General features: G+C 45.2%; 1 protein-coding gene across 1 annotated transcript in view; it reads right to left on the bottom strand.

Annotated features, from left to right (window-relative positions):
• RpLP0-like (ribosomal protein LP0-like) overlaps positions 1–22,982 on the bottom strand; it is a 72,721-nt gene that overhangs the window by 30,704 nt on the left and 19,035 nt on the right. Inside the window, exons 3-4 of the mRNA XM_089557902.1 lie at positions 7,219–7,322; positions 1,564–1,713 (exon numbers count right to left, since the gene is read on the bottom strand). Coding sequence (XP_089414028.1) covers positions 1,564–1,713; positions 7,219–7,322 — 254 coding nt within the window. The remainder of the gene's footprint in view (positions 1–1,563; positions 1,714–7,218; positions 7,323–22,982) is intronic.

The following is a 22,982-nucleotide window of genomic DNA, read 5'->3' as shown; positions in this document are numbered from 1 at the left end:
TGCTGCACAGAGGAAATGCCATCTGAAGCATCCGACGCAACCGCAACCACAGAAGACGACAGCTGTTTCGACAACATCTTACCGTCTTCCGTGCGGCTCACAGATTACATGACCGTCGATGATGGAGTCGCAGTCACTCGGCAACTGACTGAGGACAAAATAATGCAGGAGATCACAGGTGCCGGCAATGATGGTTCATCGAAAGATGATGATTGTGACCAGCTGCCCCAACCACCAAAGCGTGTGATAAAAGCAGCCGCAGAAGCCCTGCCCGTGCTAGAGGACTTCTGTTAACAGATTCCTAATGGTGCAGGAGCCACGGAGCACCTTGCAGTGATTAGCGCTGTTATCGCCGCTAAAATATGCCCGCAAAAAAAAAAGAAAAAGAAACAGGTGATGATTACAAACTTCTTTGCTAAATAAGGTACGTCATGCTGAGGCATATTTCTTTCGTTTTTTGTTGTTCATTAGATGTTTCAACATTCAAATAATTCAACAACTTTTTGTGGTCCCATCAGTGTCAAATTGACAAGCTTTTACTGTACCCCTGCCACCATACTGCCACCTCCAGAGTTACAAAAAGCACACCTAAAAACAGGGATATTGGCACGTTATAAAATTTTCATAGCCATAAAGGAGCCCAAGTCAAGCAAGGCAGACTGTTTTTTCGCCAGTTTGGCAGCTGAATGTGCATTGCCTTGCAATGCTTCATTACATCAGGTTGTGCCACGAAGGCAACCATGCGATGCACCCCTTCACTGAAAGAGTGTAGTACTTGCGCATGCTGTGTTCGGTTACATCCTAGCAACCACTCTGCATCACAGTTGTGGCGCACACACCAACAGTGTCGCAATGTGTTCGTCAATGACCATGCGTGGTGAATGCCCCTCGCGCATCAGCAATAAAGAACCCATGGTGCAACACAGTCCACAGAGTGGCATTCCTCATGAGTGGCTTCAGCGTCCAAAATGAAAGGCCGCCGCTGAGCACTGAAACACAAACTGCGCAGAACAAGCAAGAGCGAAACACTACCATTTTTGCCGTGCCAACCTGTGCATGTAGCCCCTACAGTAACTAAAAGGCAAGTGAAAAGAAGGGCATAGCTTCTGTGTTATTGCTCAAAATATGAGCACCACTACGATTGCTGCTCGCAGCAGCTGCAACAACATCATCATCATTATCCCGGCTGCGTCCACTGCAGGACAAAGGCCTCTCCCATATCTCTCCAATTAACCCTGTCCCGTGCCAGCCACAGCCACCTTATCCTCGCAAACTTCCTGATCTCATCTGCCCACCTAACCTTCTGCCGCCCCCTGCTACACTTGCCTTCTCTTGGAATCCTGTCAGTTACCTTAATGACCGTCGGCTATCTTGCCTTGGTGTTATATGCTCTGACCAAGCCCGTTTATTGAGCAACAACAACATCATCATCATCAGCCTGACTACGCCCACTGCAGGGCAAAGGCCTCTCTCCCGTGTCTCTCCAATTAACACCTGTCCTTTGCCAGTTGCGGCCACAGCAACACAGTGACTGTAAGTGTCCCCCCTGGGGAGGCCACTCACTGCAGCACTTTCTCCTTGGGTGCGTTGGTGAAGAAGAGGCCGCACTGGCCCCGCAACCGCTCGCTGACCTTGTGCAGGTTCTCCCGGTGGTCCTCGTCGATGAAGCGCCCCAGGGCCACCGCCATCACCTTGTTCTTGCCAAAGTAGAACCTGGCACACACAACAGGGAAGCGCAGGACTCAGCACAACACTGAGCAAACAAAGAAAGAAGCAATGCAAGCAACTTTAACCAAGAAGCAGCTGCAGGGTGACAGTGGACCTCCTTTGAGGGACCCTGCAATGTGGCAACCCTGCAAGTGGTAATGTGACAGCGCAAGCGACTAGCGAGCCGGTGTTGGAACGATGATTCCACGCTGCTGATAAACTGTGCACAGCACCCTAGCGTGCGCTATAAGGGACACGATGCTTTGGGAAATAAAGCGTTTTTTCTGTTGGACAATGGTCGCTGCTCGTCGTAGTTATTACAGGTGAGGCTCGACGATCGGGCACCTTGCGACTGCAAAACGTGAAACCACACACATATAACAAGGCCATTACTGTGGCATGTGCACTTGTGCACAGGCTTTCGCTGGCTTTCTCCACTCATAATACAAGGGGCAGACCTTCTGGCAGAGGCACCTAAGATTTTGTTCTCATTGCTGTCCAGGTTAATGGGACAAAAATAACACATAGGTCCAATGGGCTCCATGCATTTCCACCCTCTTAATTGTCCGGGCAGCTAGTTTTCATATAAACGAGGTGTAAATACATTGAAAAAGTTTGGTCCCCAGAAAAACTAACCATAGTTCGAGTCATCAATATTAACTCTTTCCCTACCGCGCCCATTGAGCATCGTTAGCCCACTAACGATAATTTCATGCCCCGATTTCAAAACCTTCTACGTTGCTAATGACCACGCTGCAGATGTAGTTTGTAGGCCAGGAACCAAAGTTTTGTTTCTGGTGTAGTTTTTTGTCTCGCGAGGGGGCACTTTTTAACGCGCTGCGAAGAAATGAAGACGCGGACCTGCGCTCATTGCCTGCCATGTTGCCCGCAGATGACGCCTTCGCCGCTCGACTTCGGAGCCTTCCGTGTTGCTTACAGGCACGATGCGCATGTAGCTTATAGCCGGAGAACTGAAGTTTTGTTTCCGATGTAGTTTTTTTTTTTCCCCTACAAAACGGCATTTTTCGAAACCACTCCGAAGATGCGGTACCATCGAAGTCGCTTGGTAGCCTCCGCACGCGCGGCACGCGCTCTAAGACATAGCAAATCTCAGGACTCCGTTCGTCTGCGAGTGATCTAATCGACGTCCTGTGCAACAACGAGGCTGAAAATGTTGCAAGGTGCTGAAGATTTGTTGAAGATTTGCAAGTTTTGTTGGATTTTTTTCTAAAGGCTTGTTTTTAGCAAATAAAATTTTTTGTTGCAACATGCAATTTGTTGTTTAAACGTATATTAATAGAAAGCCCCTTTATTCAGCTCTGTTTTTAGGTATCGCAATCAATACTGAATGCAGTAGTTTTTACAGAAAAAGAAATGTACTGAAACTTTCAGAAAATGGTCATTTTCCCCATGGTAGGGAAAGAGTTAAGGGGGTCGTATTAACGGGCCAAGGGCAGACTTGGCCTTCTTTCACTTGCATTCTTTGGATCAATCGCGTTCCCGGCACACTTCACGGGCTCCAGGGCCTGCTTGCAAGAAGCAGATAGTCTAGGACCCAGTGTCGTCTTATTCGCAGTCTCAACACTTCGTTGGCTTAGAGGAAAGGAAAGGCACATAGCTCGCTCCCTGGGGACACCTAATCGCACTCTGAGGTACGCGGCAGTGGAGTCCATCTAATGCGTCACACACGGCTGCCGTTGTACCCCATACATTGATTCTACCAAACGTCTTGAGAAAAGCTATTACAGCTTTCATTGTAATAGCTTAGTTATAGTAAAGAGCGTCTGCCTGGCCGCAGCGCCACACTGTGCGCAGAAAGCAACACAGTCTTGGATTGCGACGCCAAGATTCGGAGGCAAATGGACACTGCACACGATATGACGACGCTCTTTAAAGTGGCTCATCCAATGGGCTCCTGAGCTGCGAGGAGAAGTCAACTTTTCAAAGGTCTTGGGGCCACGAGTCAAAAGCGAGAGGCGCGCATGAGAAGCTAAGGCTGGCTATGGCTTAATTACTGAACATTAAATGACACTGACGTCACGGAAGATGACACCATGGGCATGCAAAACAGAAAGCTGTATTTATTAGCTATGTATAAGCCATTTAGGGGGTACAACGGCAGCCGCAACGCATTACGAAGTGTTAAGCGTAACACCACTGAGGTCAAACTGTCCACCGTGAAGCAAGACAGTAACTGCGCTGTTCCTTTCCTCTCATATTCCTAACCAGTTTCTGAAAAGGTATGCAGAGTGGATGTCCAAACATCTCCTCTTTCTTTACAATAAATCCCTGGCTACTGGCGATGTACTCAGTGAATGGAATGTTTCTGAAGTTATTCCAATTCATAAAACTGGAGACATAAATAACCCCGCAAACTACCGTCTAATTTCCCTTGCTTGCACTGTATGCAATTGACAACTGACATGCGCGGGCAAATCAATATTTTATTCCTTGACCTTTTAAAGGCTCTCGTGATGTCACTCTCCTCCAACCAATGGGCGAATTTAACGACCAACAAAGAACTTTGGCCTCATGGGGCTTCTAATGTCACATTAAAACCAACAAAAGCACAACAGAAGAATGGCACGGAACTGTTACACTGGATAACCCCAACAAGTGAGGCACGGCTGCATAACTCTGGCGGTCAGGTCAGGTCAGTGAGGTGAAATGAAACAGCAAGACAGTTCATCACAATAACCTTTGCAAACATGTAATCAGTAGTGGGAGCACATTGGTAGAAATGGTTATAAGGCTGCAACAGCGCCCGCACTGTTCCGCAGGCGAAGAATTACACAGAAAAGTGCCCAATGGAGAAGAAAGGACAATGTAATCAGTGCCCCATAAATTTTATGGCTGCTAAGCCATTGAATCTCAATTGATCTTCAACACAGTTCACAGCAGAATGTGCGGCTGACGTAGCATGGTGTTGTGTCCTTGGTGAAGTTAGTTTAGAGAGTTAAAGGGGCCCAGAAACACAATCTTAGTTAACTGTTTTGCCTGTTGATTGCATACAGTCAGTTATAATGGTGCTATTAGCGCCGGTAATACCACATACAGTCCGTTTTTTAATATTTTAATGTCCTCCCAAAAACAACTTCATGGCTCTGATGGTGTCGCCACACAGTGGCAGGTTTTTAGCAGCAGATATGAAATCACCTGGCGCGAGCTTGACGATCGGACAAACAGTAAATATACTGCAAATTGTGTGAATAAATAGAGACACATTTTGTCACCTGTCTGCATTTTATATTAGATCAACAAAAACAACTTGTTTGTCTTAGATAAAAGCCCTGCAAAGCAAGTAAAATAAAAATACACCACCAGGGGCGCTCTGGCATGGAAACGACGCTGCCAGTCTCAGCAAGAACGAGTTACAGGGAGCAGGCAACCATGGAGTACAAACTTCCGCGACGTGCTCTGGTTGGCTGTTTTGATTGGTTGCGCCAGGTGCCGTCATTAGGAGAGCGAAATAGGAGAGGAAAGCCCCGCCAAAATCGAGTTGAGGGCAGCGTTTTGTTTGCTTGTATTTTGAAATTTCTTCACTGAATAACTTCCGTTCCTGTGCATCGATTCCTGTAATTCTTTTTAGGTCAGCATCTGTGCGACATAAAGAACCCACCTGAAGTATAGCCGGTATCCCCCCAAGCAGTGTTTCGCAGCCCCTTTAAGGCAGAGTGGAAACTCGTGTCATCCATAATAACGACTTTGAATTGCCTGCCTCTGCTACCTCTGGTGTTCCGCAAGCCTCTGATCTAGGTCCGTTACTTTTCGATACACAAATATCTCAGCACCCATATAATTAATTACTGGTCGAGGCAGAGCCCATCAATTCACTGCTAATGCTACCTGCATGCTTGGATCTTAACATCACAACATTTCCTAGCCACTTTGATTGAAACTACTGCTGTGTAAAACACTAGTCTGTTCCAAACTAGAATGCGCTTCTGCAGTTAGGGATCTTCATTTGTCATTTCTCACTTCTTCCCTAGAATCATTCAATATCCTAAGTACTCCCGCACTGCCGACATTCCCTCAATAAAATTTCATCTCGACCAAAACGACTTGACACTGCGTATGAAAATCTCGCACATCAGCCTTTCTCATGAACTTTACTACACTAACCTCGAGCTAGCATCTTTTTACACATCTCCTCACGTCGACTGTTTTCAAAGGTTCACACACCCACAGCAGCACTAACTTGCACCTCAATGCCCTTTTACTGAAAAGAGTGTGCTGGGCTGGAACCACAGCCTTGCCTCCATCATAAGCGTTTCTGGCGCTACGTTCTTTAAAATGGCCACAACCAGCACTTCTTAACACTGCATAATTCCCACGCCTCTCTCTAACACCGTAGATTTAATGAGGGCATTGAAACAGAATAAAAAGAAAATTTCTCACGGCAGATGTGCATGTGATCGAGCGAGCGTGGTTTCACATAGATAGTGGATTTAAAAATTAGCGGGGGTGCCCAAGGAACATACGTGCGAGTAATGCAAAAGCATTGCAATTCTATTCTAATTCCGATTCCAATTCCATTATAACTCTATTCTATTCCTTTGCAGCTGGTGCAGATGTGATTACCAATAACTGACTTTCACTGGTTAACATTTCGTATTTCCTTGCCTCTGATGACGTCACAGAGCTTTGACCAATCAAGAGTTTTGTAATGCTACCTTTTGGGCGATGCAGTGTTTTTGTGCCGATGAGCCATCTAATGTTTTTGTGCCGATGAGCCATCTAATGGTCTCACATTAAAAAAAAGATAACAGAATAGGAGGGGACACTTCAGCTCCGCCTTAAGAGTAAGACATGATAGTGTAATGGGTTCATTCCCATATATGCAGAATGTCATTCTCTACTTAACACTCACAGATCCGTGGGAGTTATCTTACCATTGCTGGCGTAGTGGTGCAGCGGTTAAGCGATGCGCCACTTCCCCTGCGATGGCAGGAGCTCCCAGCGGTAGGCCTAGTGCGGCCCAGGTTGTTCCTCCCGATCGGCCAATCATTAATTTAACTGCCATGTGCCACGCTGGGCAGGCTGTGATGACGCCACAAGGTCACGTGACATAGGTGGCCCACCTCCCTCCTAGGTTGCTCTTAGGCACCACCTACCAGAGTCATGCCCATGATTGTTTGCTCACAACGCCGACAACGCCGAGGCCAAATTTTCTAAGTAACGGGGCATCTTACGCTGCCGCATTAATATCTCAGCAAGTGATAAAGAAAAAAAAAAAACAGACGAGGCACAGCCACAGCCCTTCAGTGTGGTTACCGCCATGAAACTAGTCAGTCACAACGGGGAAGATGCCCAGTGCGCTGCCCACCAGGGCAAAGGCGCTGGCACTGAACAAGGGGCCGTCTATAAAGTGTGGAAAGGCACAGGTGCCCAATGACGTCCCTGACACATGGCATTATTCCCTGTGCTGTTCGTGGGCTGCTTTGTTCCAACTGTCCTTGCTTTCCCTGTGGGCAGAGAGAGAGAGAGAGAGAGGGGAAGAGGGCGACACACCTGCTGTCCTTCCACTCCTGGCGCACGTCCTTGAGCTTGGTGTTGCGCATGTTGGACACAGAGTAGACGAACACCTTGTCATACTTGTCGAACGCCTCCCGCACCTGCAGACAGATGCCACAACACAGGCGGTGAGGGGTCTTCGCACCAATTTCCATCTTTCCAGATCCCACCCACCAGTGCCACGTAAATATTCATGAGTAAGCTTAGCTACACACGCACGCGCGCGTACACACACACACACACACACATGCACACACATGCGCACACGCACGCACGCACGCAGGTTGCGAGAGCATGAAGTACTTGACTGCTTACAGGAGTATATAGCGAAGTATACGCTTCGTTTATTTATTCAACTCGACGTTTCAATCGGAAGACCGAACTCTTGAAGAAGATCGGTCTTCCGATCGAAACGTCGAGTCGAATAAATGTTTCCTTTAACGAAGCGAATACTTCGATATATATATATATGTGTGTGTGTGTGTGTGTGCACGCGCGTGTGTGTGACAGAAACCAAACCTTGGTTTCTGTCTGTACTGGCGTCTCTCATACGTATAACGAGCCTCTCATTCCCTTTCCCTGGTATGTGTGTGTGTATTATATATATATATCTGCCTTGCCAACAAGAAGGGGTGGGCACAATGTCATCTCAGCCTGCAGCGTGAAAGAGCAGCTGGTTCTCAAGTAAAATTGGCCAAAAACATTATATTAGGTCCCTATACAATCTGAGTAAAAAAACATGTTAACACGTTAGACGTAATTTTCTCAGAAAACATGTCCTGGAATGAACAAATTAATTCTACGTTTGCAAAAATCAGAAAAACAGTTGGCATGACTTCGGCACACACTTCCTGTTGCCACAGAAAAACTTATACACTTCTCTTTTGTATTCTCAACTTACTTACTGAGCGTTACTATGGGGAAATACGTCAGCAAAAAACCTTCATAAATTCATGGTTTTACAAAAGAAAGCCGCGCAAGCAATACAAAACCTCCAGTTGCAAGAACATACAGACGAATTTCTTAACACACTTAAAAACCACAAATGATTGAGATGCACTAAAAATGCAATGCACAGAAAACTGGAATCTTTTTTACCAATTGCTAACCTTAAAACAACTCAAAGTGCATATCCATATCAACAGCAAACCCCATGGCAAATACCATTTTCACGCACAGAGTGTGGTCGGCAATGGGCAAGTTGTACCCTACCTAAATGAACTATTTCGATCAACAAGGGATCAATGTACTCTTGAAAAATGATCGACGCCTGAGTGAGTTATTCTTGTGTTCATTCTACATTTCATTTTTCCATAGAAAAGAGAGCTAATCAAGGCGTCTTGTTTTTATGCCAGAAATGTATCTCATTTACTACATGAAAGTAAGTACCTTCTTCCACTATTTAAATTTTTTTATCACCATGTGCTATTTTACAAACTTTTCCACCTATATTTTGTACAATTATGAAAGACGAGTGCATCAATGCCAATATTGTGCATCAATGCCACCTTTCCTCATTTATTATTGCAATGTTGGCTTTTTTTGTTTTTCCGTATATGTAATGTACTTGTAACTTAGCCTGTCACTCTGCAAGGGGTGGGCAGAGCTCCTGTCAAGCTGCAAAGAAGCAGCCGTTTCTCCGCCACCCTTTTTCACCACCTGTACTTCGTTATTGAAATAAACACTGATTATAAATGGGGCTTTTCGTTTCAGTTTTACCCGATTCTTGCACCCCAAATTCATTTTTAAACATTGAGCTAAACCCAATTTCTACTCGAAAATGAACATTCTACATCCAGCAGTGGGGAATGAGGAGCTCGTTACGACGTATATTGCCACAAAGCTTCGCACTGTTTGTTTGCTGATGCGGACAGCCGCTGGCATGTGGCTTTACACTTTGTGAAGCAACATATGACCACGTTTTTCTCAAATGATCATAGCCACACATAACTGCTTCTACATTGTTCGCGGTTGTTGTAGCTGCCTTTGGCACTTTATCTCACAGGTTCTTAGCCAGCATTAAATTGAGCACGGCTGAAAGTGGCGCCGATTCTGTCTGACGACCAAAGAGTCGTTTGCTGCTATTGCTGCCGCCGAGTTGTTCACTTCTTTGAGGGTGCAATATGGCCCAATGAAGAGTGCCTTTCAGCAACGCCTCAGTCCGCTCATCTGTTCCCTCCAGCGTTGTCACCACCACGTGACACTATGTATATGAATGACCCTAGAGAATTAACATACGCTTTCCTGCACAGAGCTGAACACACCACAAAAAAGTCAGCAAATACCTTACACATATTACACCTGCCCAAGTAGTGATCTTAAACCTCTTTTAACGCTTGTTAATAATGACGTAGTTTAATTTGAGGATAGGTTTGAAAAGTACTTTTTAGAAGCGAGAGGAGAAAACATGGGTACTGATGAGACATTTAATGAACACCATTGTATCAAGCACTATTCAGGCTGACAAAGTCCTGCTCCAGGTCTCTAGGCTGCTATGATGTCAAATGACAGTTCCTGCAGTGCACAAGGAATCGGGTTTTGTAAGCACACGCAAGTGCTGCATAGAGATTGTTAGTGTACGCAAACAAATAATTGTAATAGATGAGGAAAAAGCTGATTTGGAAAACAGTATTTCAGCTCAATCTGTCATCTCCACGCTGTCTCTGAAATATTGAGCAAACACTAGAGCATCTGACGTCCTGCACAAAAATGAGCACTTACAGGAAATCGTCTTTTGCTGCAAAAGAGAAAACCTGAATTTAGAAAATTTTTGCGGAATAGCCCAATTTCTACCAGAATTTCAACTAAAAAAAATGCTGCCAGATTTTTACACCTCGAATTTTGAAAAAACTAAATCTCCGAAACAAAGGGCATATACTGTATTTAAGATTGCATATACTAATTATGTAATAGTTTGCATACAATACTACTAGATGACAGCAGTACCAACATTTCTGCAGTATAGAATGACAACGTGTGCTAGTTGGCTTTTATTTGTATGTAGTAAACTAATAAAAAAACAAACACGCACACGTAAAAAGGAGGACATGGGACTAGCAACTAATGTTTTGTCGAGAGAGGCACGAAGTTGGCAACCACGTAACACATGCGCGTTCGACACAGGCAAGAAAAAAAATGGCTGGTAGATTAGCATTGCTAAGCATGAAATATTGTGCAAAAGCACAATTTTTTGCAGGTGGCCCACCAATCACTGGGCTGCAAACAAACTTAGTATACAGTAAAACCTTGTTAAATTGGATCTCAAGGGAAATGAAAAAATGTCTGAGTTAACCGAATTCAGACTATCGAATGGACCATGATAGTAACAAAAAAAAAAAATGTATACGACATAAACATGCCCTCATTCGGTGAAACACCGCACTATTCTTGCTTGCCTTATCACCGGAATCTGCACGAGAACGGTTTTCTTCAACCCCATCATGTGACGGTGTGCACGCTCACTGTCAAGAGGTTCTAGACAGAATTCCTTTAGCACAGCGAGGGCCATAGCGGCCTGCTGCACGGTGCAATGTCTGGTCCCCAACTGCCATCATCGGAACAATCATTTTCGTCCCCGCTGAGCACTTCTGATAGGATGCCATCGTCTACAGCGTGTTCCGCAATTAAACGCACGCCGTAGAATGCACCTCAAAGCTAAACCGGTGAATTGATCAAACTCAAATGTCGTACAGACATGGCATTTGGTTTGCATAATTGTTTTATACCGCATCCATCTGGGGTACTTGCCTTAGTCAATAAGAAAAAGTTGGATATTCGCATTCACTGTGGCGAGAATGAAACAAAACTGGGCGCTTTCTTAGCGACTGCACCGGTGGCGCCATCTCGTTTGTTGGCCGTGGATTCGGCAAAGGAGGTGAGGGAGTGTTTTGCGGGAGGTTTGAAGATGCTGTACCACGAAATACTTCAAACTTGGTGCAGTTTTGGTCAAACTAAGCTTTTTGTGATCACTGATAACGCAGTAGCTGAAGAGTCTTCAAACCTCTCTCAAAGCAACCCCCTTCTATGCCCAATCTCCACTGCCGACCAACGAGATCGTTCCACTGCTGCAATCGCTAGAGAGCGGCCCGTTTCGTTTTGTCGTCACCGCAGAAGATGCGAATAACCGACTCCTTACTGATTACGCAAAAACCCCAAAGAAATTATTATAAAACAATTCCGGCAACCAAATGCCATTTCTATGCGAAATGTGAGCTCAAACAATTCACCGGCTTAGCTGCGAGTAGCATTCTATGGTGCATGTTTAAGTGTGGAACAGTCTGTATAGCAACGCGGTCAGCATGCTGGACATCACTAGGCAGAAGGAACTCCAAGCACCTGTTATCCCCTTCTTCGTCCATCTGTTCCTCTAGAGTGGCTCCGGGAAGTAAATCACAATTGCCAGGGTGGACAAACCCACCATGTTTATCTAAAGGAGCTTGCGACTACCTCCGCCGATGTGCTGCTCCAGACATGTGCCAAAAAATGTGGATTGCACAGAGGACGTGTATACCATATTCTTGCCCTGCCTCCTTGCACAGCAGCATCTGCTCCGTCACATGCCGTCTGCACTTGTCTTTATGTGCTGAGACTGAATCCTTGATCCAGTGGCTGTAGAGCAGCCGTTGTGTTTGGAGGCAGGAATATGAGCTTGATGCACTCCAGCTCTGTCACACTGGTGCATGCACTGCAGTTATCAACTACAAAAAAAAAAAAAAAAAGCTTGCACTTGTTGGCGGAGAATCGGTGAATGAGCTGCCGCAGCCATGCCTGAAAAATATCTGAGGTCATCCAGGCCTCTCTGTTGGCTCTATAGACCAGATTTTTTTACCTTCGCACGCAGGCTGCGGGCGCGCTCCTACTCTCGACACCAGTCGCCATCTGTCGGCGCGCGCGGCCCGAGGGACTGCGGGGTCGCGCCGGTGCCGCGCGTAGAACGCATGTTTATGTGTTCGCTTCTGCTGTTGTTGTGCTCCATCAGCTAACGTATGAGGGTGTGTGCTGTGCGTCACTACTCGCATTTTCCCTCTTCCAGACAGTACTGCGGTTATCTTGTGCGCAGTTACTCGTTAACGTGACATCCGAATGTAGTCGACCAAGTAGTGTACGGACTGGAAACCGGCACTTCTAAGCAGATTTCTGCGCTGTCGTGTCGTTTGTTGTCGCCTTTTATGTGCAATATCATCTATGATAATTTTATGCATCAGAATGTACATCTATTGATTTGACTCAGTGGAGTAATAACTGGATAGGCGAGCTGCAGACTGAAGGTTGTCCCGACGGAGCGCGTGTTTTCGATCGCCAGTACGTGTTCGGCATCCTTGTGCTGAGCTTGCTCTTGTTCCCATTAAACACATTTCATGCACAGGATTGTAAGCACGACCGCTACCGATTTCAGCTGCTTTTTCCGCACGCATGTCAGAGGGATCTGGGGGGTAAAGGTTTATCTATAGTATCTTTCTGCTGTTGGTATCTACACTAGTTTGGTTTGGTTTAATAAGGTTTTACGTCCCAAAGCGACTCAGGCTATGAGGGACGCCGTAGTGAAGGGCTCCGGAAATTTCGACCACCTGGGGTTCTTTAACGTGCACTGACATCGCACAGTACACGGGCCTCAAGAATTTCGCCTCCATCGAAATTCGGCCGCTGCGGCCGGGATCGAACCCGCGTCTTTTGGGCCAGAGCCGAGAGCCGTAACCACTGAGCCACCGCGGCGGTGCGGTATCTACCTTATTCATAGGAAAATATGCGCGATTTCATTACATTTTCCACACTTAGCCAAACGGCTACGCAACGCTCTCACACGCGGCGAGAGCTCCTGAATAAAATAACGCGACTTCGGACCTCTGAATTAGTGAAAGCTGGATTAGCTGCTCATATCTATTCAAGCTTTGATAAATTAAGCGAAAGTATGTTTTTATACACCAGGTTGCATAAACCATGACAAAATTTGTTTTCTGTTGGCGCTGCGACTCAGTTGAGCTCACAGCAGTAATTTGTTGATAAAGTGGCGCGGCGACAAGAAAGCCCTGTTTGTGGAAGGGGGGTGCTTTATGGCCGGCAGGAAGGAATAAGAGTGCATGGGAATTGGAACTGCATGCTAGCCGCACACCTAATGCTTGATATTGAACAAAAAGTTTCTTTGCGGTGGAGCACCAAGGTGGAATTCGATATAAGCATGAGCACGTTCTAAGCGCCGGCACAATTAACCTGAATGTCAAACTAAATGTCATTAAAACGCGTCAATGTTATCGCTTTGATAACGTAAATACTTCCTGCAACACAGCCACGCAGCGGAAGTATGCTCGACAATGTTTTTTTTTAGCGCCCGAAGCGCGGCTATATGCAGGCGCGGCCGCGGAACTGCCGCAGCCCCGCAGTCCCCAAAGAAACGCCCGCACCGCGGCGCACCAGTCGGTGCAAAATGGCCGCGCCCGGGAGAGGCTCAAAATTCTGGTCTATACTCCACAGGCAGACAGTGAACATTCTGAAACACCTCATGTGGTTAGTCTTCCCTATGACAAGAAGTGGTAGGTGCCCAACATATCTGTGGCGAGAAACACAGTGACTCCTTTGCTCCTCTTGCCTCCAACACATGGGTCACATTTGAACATGACTGTTTTGTCCGGCAAGGGCTCGCAAAAAGAGTGCTATTTCATAGGCACTGAAGACATTGGCAGGTTCATAACGGGCCAAGTGCTGGGGAAGCTCGGTTGTCTTTTAGCCAGTAATGCAACATTCATCCACTGCTGCTTTCTCCCCTTACAAGTTTCGAAAGAGTCGATGTTCATTTTCAGTGTGTATCTTTCAGACTGTTGACAGATTAGTGGTCCAGTCAAAGGAAGCTGCCCACTGCGCATATCTGTGATTCATCACAGCACTGCCTTTTCCAATATCGGTTGTGCTGCTGTCCTTAGCCTTTTTTTGTTCTGTTGAGTTTTCTACTGTCAAATGCCTCAAAAATCTTTGCTTTGTTCTTCCCGTGAGCACTTGACATGCTCCCCTTGATTCCATAGCTTTTCATTATTTCTTGCCGAGAAACATCTTCAACGATCTCCTTCAATACATTGACCTTCATTTCTAAATCATTTGCTGGCTACTGTTGTCGCTTCGCTGAGGTGGCGGCAGCCATCATTGTGAACCGTGACAGCAGTGATAACAAACACTGGCATAGTCGATGAACACAATGGGCACCGTACGCGACCCGGGCTGTCACAACAGAAAGCAGCTGCAGTGTAGGCCTAGCAGTCAACCGGTGGCACAGAGGACTGACTGCTGGCAATGCAAGCTGTCCCGTCATCTTTTGCAGCTTTTGGTAGGTACTAGATGCTTCGGTGGCTCAACCAGTTTGGATGGATGGATGGATAGGAGCGCCCCCTTTGAAACGGGGTGGTGGCAAATGCCACCATGCTCAGCTTTTCTTCTTTATTTTTTTTTGTTTACTGTGTTGGCAATTCTCATTAAGAATCGCCACCATCTTTACCTACGGTTTCCTACAATTCTAACCTTATGCCACATCTCTGCTTTTCAGCCACCAATCCTCCAATCGCTTTTTGCTGACTTCCACTGCAGATTTATTTACATGACCATTGTTATCTTTAAACCCTAGGGCCTCAGAAAGAGTGACTGTGCCTGCATCGACATCCGGATGGATACCATCACATTTGATTATGAGGTGTTCAATTGTTTCCACAGATCTACCACACACTGCACATGTGTCATCTTCTTCGTTAAATTTCTTTTTGTAGCTGCGCGTTCTAAGACACCCTGACCTAGCTTCAAAAAGTAGAGCACTGCCTCTTGAGTTATCATAGAAAAATTCTTTCCTGATCTGCCTTTTCCAGCATCGATATAGTTCTACACTATATTTCTTTTCCATTGAATTCATCCAATTTTTAACTTCCGCGTTTTTAACCTGTCGTTTAATGCTCTTTCTTTCTCCGTCCTCATGACCTGCATACTTATTGGTTAGTTTTGTAGTTCTTTTCCGCCACTGTGAGTCAACGCTCTTTCTGTAGAAATATTTAAATACCTTAGTTCGCCAGGTGGTGGCTAGCGCCACCTAGCTGCTGATTGCTCGTTCACAATCACCATCGTATTTTTCGCACCCAGCAGCCCAGTTTCTAACAGTGTTTCAGCTTGTCTGGCTCTCCCCGGCTGCCCTGGCCTCGTTGTCGGTTACGGCTGCACAGTTTTTTGTCAGAATCAAAATCCGACGTCACTGCTGCTTCAAGCACCGAAAAAATCTGGTACAGATGTAGCGGAATCGTGAGAAGTGGAATTTTTCTGAGTGCGCGCTGCCTCTGCAGCTGATGCAGGCCCACGAGTGCACTACGCTGGAAACTCAACTTCAAGAGTGTTTAAAAAATTGTCACCATGCGGGGAAAGTACAAACTACGCAAGGAACTAAAGTAGAGTGTCTAAACAACAAAATATATAGACCTTCTCCATGTTTGCAAACAAGCGAGGTGGCGCTGCAGTCGTTACCGGACTCGCGGTAGGCAAGAGGCCAGGGAGTGGCATCGACTTGAGGTGGGGCAGCGCCAGTTTTCAAGGCTTGTAGGCGCGTTTTGAGTTTCTGAGAATCATAACAATGGTTGATGCTTTCAACTTAGTATTCCTCGAAGTACACGGGCTCGCGTTGGCATGTACGGCGTATTCCGCCACAGTGTTATTATGGATAGAAAGCGTTTCAAATGTTCGTTTCTGCCCTAGGCATTGAATAAAGTAATGTTTTCGACACTCTGCACTAGCAAGAATGATTTTACCTCGGGACAGTGGTGAGGGAAGTACTGGCGTTTTTTCGGCAGAGCCGATGTGCGCTCACCGTCTGTTGACACACGTGTCGCACAGTGCGAAATGTGGGGACAGCGTCGATCGTGTCCCGATCTCATCTGTCTCGCGTAACCGCTGTTTTTAGCCGTCAGATCAGGCACCAGCCAGGGTGACTTCTCCCCTTCTTAAACTGTCAATTTGGTGAAAAGTTTGGATTCCTGAAATTATATTCTTTCCCAGCCCCGGGTCTTCTGTTTGGTTTCGAAAAATTATAGCAAAATATTAAGTAGAAACTCATAACATTACGGTTTTTAGATCTGTGGTCGTCAAAAATTGTGAGGTAATGGGTTTTCTGATGGTCCTGGCACGTCGCAAATTCTGCGGGTTTCCGACGACGGAGCACCACAATGGTAGTATCACTACGAAGAACAGGGATCAGAGGTTTCGTTGATTTCAGTGCCGAATTTCTTTGACCAAAGCGAAAGCGAAGAGGCCATAAACGAGGGAATACACTTAAAGGTTTGGTTTGCGATCTACCACATTTTATGCGATTGGCATCACTCACCCCTTCGTAAATTTGTAACGAATGGAAATAGAAATTTGTCGCGAACGATTCCAGAGACGTTGAGGAGTGCAATAAATCTCTCGATTTTTTTTCCGACAGGAGCAATAGTAGGTTAGTTATCTTTATAAGAAAAGTTTTCATGTGTCTATGCATGCATAAGTACTGAGAATCTAAAAAAAAAGAAGTAATACCGCCATCATAGAGAATAGGGCTTTGGCAACATGCTGGCATAAAAAATTTCCGCACTTTCTGCTTAATTATTCAAGACTCTGGGTGACTTGACCAGGGTGTTAATTATAGTTATCCAAGAACTGCAACAGGTATAGCTGAAAATAAAACGCATTACTGAAATTAGCAGAGCAATTTCATATTTGCACCAAATTTGTTACATATCTCACGCATCAATAAAGAAAACACTTTTTATTGCCTCATCTTCTGTCAATCTCGCCACGCGTCTTTGTTGGTAGCCCGCATGCGGTTGCTTCTTTCCAAACAGTATTCGCGATTATGTACTACTTCATGAAGCCGCTTATGACACATGCGTGATGCAATGAAAAGCATATGGCTTTTGTCACACTCAAAGTACGCTGTTCGAAGCATGCCAACGTGACCGCGCAAGATTGTCTCAACTTACCAGACTTCTTTCTACTAGAATTAAATAAATATGTCGGTCATGTTAAGAAATAGTTTGAAGTATGTATTAAATGCCCTAAAACGCGCCATTATACATTCATATAACTTTCTACACAAGTTAAAACATGCTGTGGTATCAACAAAATAATGCACTCCTTGGTGGAGAGTGACCCTGCCGGCGCCCGTGCACATCAGCTCAGGGCGATAAACATGTGCGCAGCTACATACATGCTTTTTTTTTCTTGCACAATTTTAAACGTACCATGCTGTCCAGCTAGTGAATGAGCGCGGCAATCTCCCTGCTGTGAAGTATGTTGACTGGCAGCGCCGGTCGACACCCAGGCTTCGCACTTTTACTACCGCGGCCCATTTCCTAATTCGTTATTTATATGTGAGGAACCTATTAAGGCTAATCTAATTTTCCGTTTTATGATACGTGGATCCAACAGCGATGCGGCTGGTCAGTACATGCTGCTTCTGCAGTGCGCAGCCATGATGCAGACGCCGGTAGCTGCGGCAGCTGCGGTAGGCACGGGCAGGCGGAACCTGTTTTGCCTACAACGCGAAAGTCGCTACTGACATCAGCGCCACCGCATCTCCATGACGTCGCGGGGTGAAGGAGGTCTATAGTGCAACGAATCCTTGGCGGTCTCAGTATCACTAAAATCGCGATTAGAATTAGTCAATCACCAGTGAACGACACATAGTGGCGTGGTAACAAAAGAGTTAAACAGTTGGGGATACCACCTGTGCTAATCTCATTTCTGACATCTGTGGCTTTACATTCTTTTTATGTTATGACTGAGCCCCTAATTCCAATAAGATGCCTCCTCCAACAGCGGCCCAAAGGTAGGTCAAAGCGAAATCTTAAAAATGGAAGTCAAGGGCCCTATATATGAAAAGTTTACCTTGGCTTTTCACTGGCATGGTCAGTTCGCATACCAGTGATTAAAACTCATATGGTCATATCTAGAGCTAAACTAATCTGAAGGAATGCTATTGCCAAAACAAAAAGTACTACATTTACACATACATAACATTAACACAAATATAAAAAAGAGGGGGCAGTCTGAGATCCCATGACAATGACAAAAGAATCACCGCAATTATACTCCAATCTTGACCTGTTCATGCCAACTATGGCCAAGGCTCGGAAAAAGTGGATATGACATGAAAAAATTACGGCACGTAGAGATCCCATCCATTTTATTTGACACGAAAGTGGTATTACTGAGCGCAGCAAAGCCTCAACATGTTCACGCACGAAGTCTTCCACGCAGCAGTGGCTACCGTCACCACCGTGCCGCCACAGCTTTCTGCTCCCAAGGAATCTTGTGCTTGTTCACCCTTCTTTCCTTTCCCTACTGGGTGCCTTCTCTTCCCCAACGGCCCTCGTTGCCTTCCCTCCCCATTCACAGCCCACCTTCTCCTGCGCCCTAGGGGCATTTACTTGCTAAAGGGGGGGAATGCCAGTTTTGGGGATAAAATCTTTCACTTTTTACATACAGCAATGAAATTTGGCCGCTTATTGGAACGTCCACTGATTGCTTAAACAGAAAGTGTCACTCAAATATCTGGAGTAGTGCTGACATTATAAATTTCTATATGCTTCACTGTTATAATAAGCTTGCAGAAAGCCTGGCGTGACAAAAAAAACATGGTAAGAGTCTGCAGTGACTCTCAAGTTTTACCCAGAAGGATGAACCTGACAACGTTTAACGCTAGAATCTTATCCAGTGAGGCTAGCCTAGCAGTGTTGTTCGAGGAACTAGCAGGTGTTAAAAGGGTTGTCATAGGACTTGGAGAGGTTAGGACAGATGAGGTGTATACAGTACTAAATTGCTGGGAATGTACTGTGCTGTCATGGATAAGCAGACAGACAAGAACTAGGTGCGGGATTCCTCATCAATCAGGATACAGTTGGCAACACAGAAAAATTCTACAGTATTAACGAGAGGGTGGCAGCTATCACAATTAAGGTTAATAAGAGGTACAAACTGAAGGTGGTGCAGGCCTACGCGCCTACATCTAACCGTGATGACCAGATCGTTGAAAGCTTCTATGAAGATGTGGAATCGGCACGGAACAAAGTAAAATCCCAGTACACTGTACTGATGGGAGACTTCAATGCGAAGGTAGGGAAGAAGCAGGCTGGAGACCAGGCATTAGGCGACTATGGTACAGGCTCTGGTAAACAGTAGGGGGGAGTTTTAATAGAGTTTGCAGAGAGAAGTAATTTATGGATCATGAATATTTTCTTCCCCAAACGAGCCAACAGGAAGTGGATGTGGAAGAGCCACAATGGTGAGACTAAATATGCGATAGACTTTAGACTATGCGCTGACCCTGGCATCGTGCAGGACGTGGAGGTCATCGGAGAGGTTCGTTGTAGCGACCACAGGATGGCAAGGCCACGAATTAGCTCACACTTGAAGAGGGAACGGAAGAAAATAGTGAAGCAGAAGCACATTACTGAGTTAGAGATAAGAGAGATGTAGAGGAATGCAGGATATCTGCATTAATTCTCATCAATTCCTCCTGCAAGCCAGCTATAACCACATTACCAGTAACTACTGACCATTCGTGCGCTAATACCGGTAAAGCAAATGCTCAGGCTGACAAAAAAGCCAAGAAAAACTGTGATATTCCTCCACAAATCAGTACCACATTATACCAAACGTGCGCTCGCAAAAAAGGAAGGTAATTCATCCACAGGAAATAACATTGGCTGAAAAAAAAGAAAACTGTGTTCCAAAATAAACACTGAAAAATGTCAGCCAAATTTTCAAGAAATAAAAACCGAAAAGTCCAATCCCTAGTCACAGGGAAGAGAAGAGCTTCCTTTTGTGTTGTGTACGTGCTTAATCGCTCACAATGCCATATGACAAAGGTGCACACCGAAAAAAAAAAAAACGTATTGTGTTGCAGCAACATCGTCTAGAACAATGGCTTACCTCCATAGTAACCTCTGTACATATGCACGGTGAAAGGGACCAAGCTTGCCGGTTTGTTTTGGTTCCTCTCCTCTTTTAAAACCAGGAGCATAAAAATCTGCACGGCTCATTTCAGGGTCATCTGTAACGTCCCCCCCCCCCCCTCCCCCCCCCCCCGTCTTCCTGGTTCACAATTAAAAACAAAAGCTTGTGACAGCTGTCATAAAACACCTGTAGCCACGTGGAAAACTGCATTTCTCGTGCTAGAGCAGGTAACAACTGAATTATCTGCCATCCAGCCTGCTTTACGATTCAACGGAATACCTTGTTCCACGAGTCGCAACGACCTGATAGCTGCCATCGAAGCTGTACCTCTGTCGGGACCAGCTTGCAAGATATACGATCTGCCTCCACTTTCGCAGCAGTTAGGTGCCTTTCTCCTCGCTCATGATTTACTGACAGCTTCCGTGGCAAGGAAAAAAACGGTTCTGGTGCACGGTCCTCTTGCTCTGACAATCAACTACACCCACTGTTCTCGTGGCCACCACTACAGCAAAAAAAAAAACATGCGAGAGGACATGACTGTGAAGCATGAGGTGCAGCTTGTTTGGCACATTCAAAAGATGCAGCAACCTGACTAGCCTGGCAGCTGGGATTCAGCCATGGATAGGTCACTCGTGGGGGGGGGTCACGGGGTCACGGAGCTATGAAATGGCGAAAAATGGCCAAAAGAATTGATTTCTCTTCATAATTATTGTACCCGCTTGTATACATCCGTTTTTCGTGCTGTCCCAAAGTTCAATTTCTGAAAATGGCCAGGAATACGCTGAAAACATTTTCGTGAACTGTGCCGGCTGAGGAAAAGCACGAGGAAAAGCTTGGACAAATGGCATCATTCTTCTCAGTTTCCTGACAAGATACGTCCACCTTGTGAAGCAGATTTCTTTGCCACTGTCTCATCTATTTTGACCCAGTTTGATCTGTCGCATTCCTAGGGCCACACTACAAGTCAAGACATTTTGTGTTGTACAAAATGAGTGAATTGTAAATTTCTGACATGAAAATTTCTTCTCATTCTAGATGTGTCAACGGACACTGCATTGCAAAAATTCAATAAAAATTTTGTGCAGGAATGCAATGAATGTTGAACCAGCGTCCTGGCACATTTTCTTAACTCTGCGGCCTTTTTACAAGATTCAGACGAAAAAAATACATTAGAAAACAATTTTCTGAAGATATAACAGTGATTCTGTGAGAGAAGACATAAAATTACTTGTAATCTGCTAAAAAAATCCACAGTAAATACATCAGATAAATTTTTTTCGTGACAGCCACGGCCCTCCTGAAATGAGCCTGTCGTGTCCCAGAAAGAAAACAGCACCTACAGAACGTTTCTCAGGACGCCTGCTCTGTTGCCAGGGCTAATGAAATACCTCTTGGTGCTCATATAAGTCACACTGATACAATTTGTGGGGAAGCCTTTCATTCAGAGTTGTCGGCTCAAAAATCTTGAGGCTTACGCTGGTTGTAATTAAAGCTCACGAAACTGACCAAAACTCAGTTCATGTCCTTCCCAATGTGGCTGGCTGTCACTGTGCTATGAACTTGTGGCATAATTAGGAGAAAATTAGACGTGGATATTAAAACAATTTTTTTTAAAAATAATTTGTGCACATAGTTAAAGATATACGAGTTACGTCACAAGCAAGTTGTTTTCCTCATGCTACCTGCTTTCAGATTTACAGTGTATTGAAGAACTGTTCTCAAGAGTGCATGCATGACACTCTAGTTCAACAGTTTATGGGACTTTATGGAGTTCTTGCGCGTTTCAGTGCTCTGCTGTTTTGGCCAACTTTGGTTATGAATTTGGTAACACACTTTAAAGTTAGCCACCTGAAAATTGTTTGAGTAAATATATGGATGTTTTTATTTGTGCTCCCACTATTTTTATCTGCCTGCACGCTATAGATGTTTTTATAAAATTTTTCAAAGTCCAAGGACGTTTTTATCTAGTCTGCAGGTCGTTATATCAAAAACGGCTCGCAGCAGAGTGACAGTAATTACGTGTTATCATCATTCAACAAAGGGATATAATCGCGCTAACTTCAAGAAAACACAGAACAATGAACTTCTTACGCCAATTAAAGAAAAAAAAAAATCTTTATATATTTAAAACTTTGACCACGTGTTCTCCTTTATATAAAATTTTGGAATCATTAAAAGTGTTGCATAATTTTGTTTGTTGCAACCTTACAACCCTTCAGAGACCCTTGCACAACGCTGAGCACACCATGTAGGTCTGAAGAGCTTATGTCATTTGTGAACCGCATACGGGTTTTCAATTTTGGTAGGGTATTGTATGTGGTCCTTTGTCTCGATGCGCAAGATTAGCTATGAAAGCCACTGCAGTGAAGGATGTGGGGTTATTTTTCACTGCCTGGGGTTCCTTGATGTGCTACGACATCGCACAGAACACGGACGTTTTTGGCATTTCGCTATCACCAAAACGCCGTCAGGATTCAATGCGCAGCTTATTATACATATAAAGAGGTTAAAGTCAAATAAGCGAGCAGCATATCTCAAATAATTTTTAGCGAAATGAACAAACTGAAAAGGTCATGAGACCTGCTTCATTAAGAACAATTTGTTTCTGGGCTGCAATCGTTTATTCGACTGATTCGACAATGCACAATGTCTTCACTCCTGTACACTTAGTTTCTTCCATGCAGACCCGGCTGTGCATGCCACGAGGATGCTTCTGTTGGCAACTTGGCTAGCTGCCACGTATGCCACGACTGAATGCCATGGAAGGCATGCACTGTCATCCACTCTTCCTTCTTTTTAACTCTCGGAAGGCA

This window comes from Amblyomma mixtum, chromosome 1 (assembly GCF_055824585.1).
Source record: "Amblyomma mixtum isolate Tamu chromosome 1, ASM5582458v1, whole genome shotgun sequence".
NCBI classification, from domain to species: Eukaryota; Metazoa; Arthropoda; class Arachnida; order Ixodida; family Ixodidae; genus Amblyomma; species Amblyomma mixtum.
The sequence above is the reverse complement of the archived record's forward strand: the minus strand, read 5'-3'. Positions and strand labels throughout refer to the sequence as shown.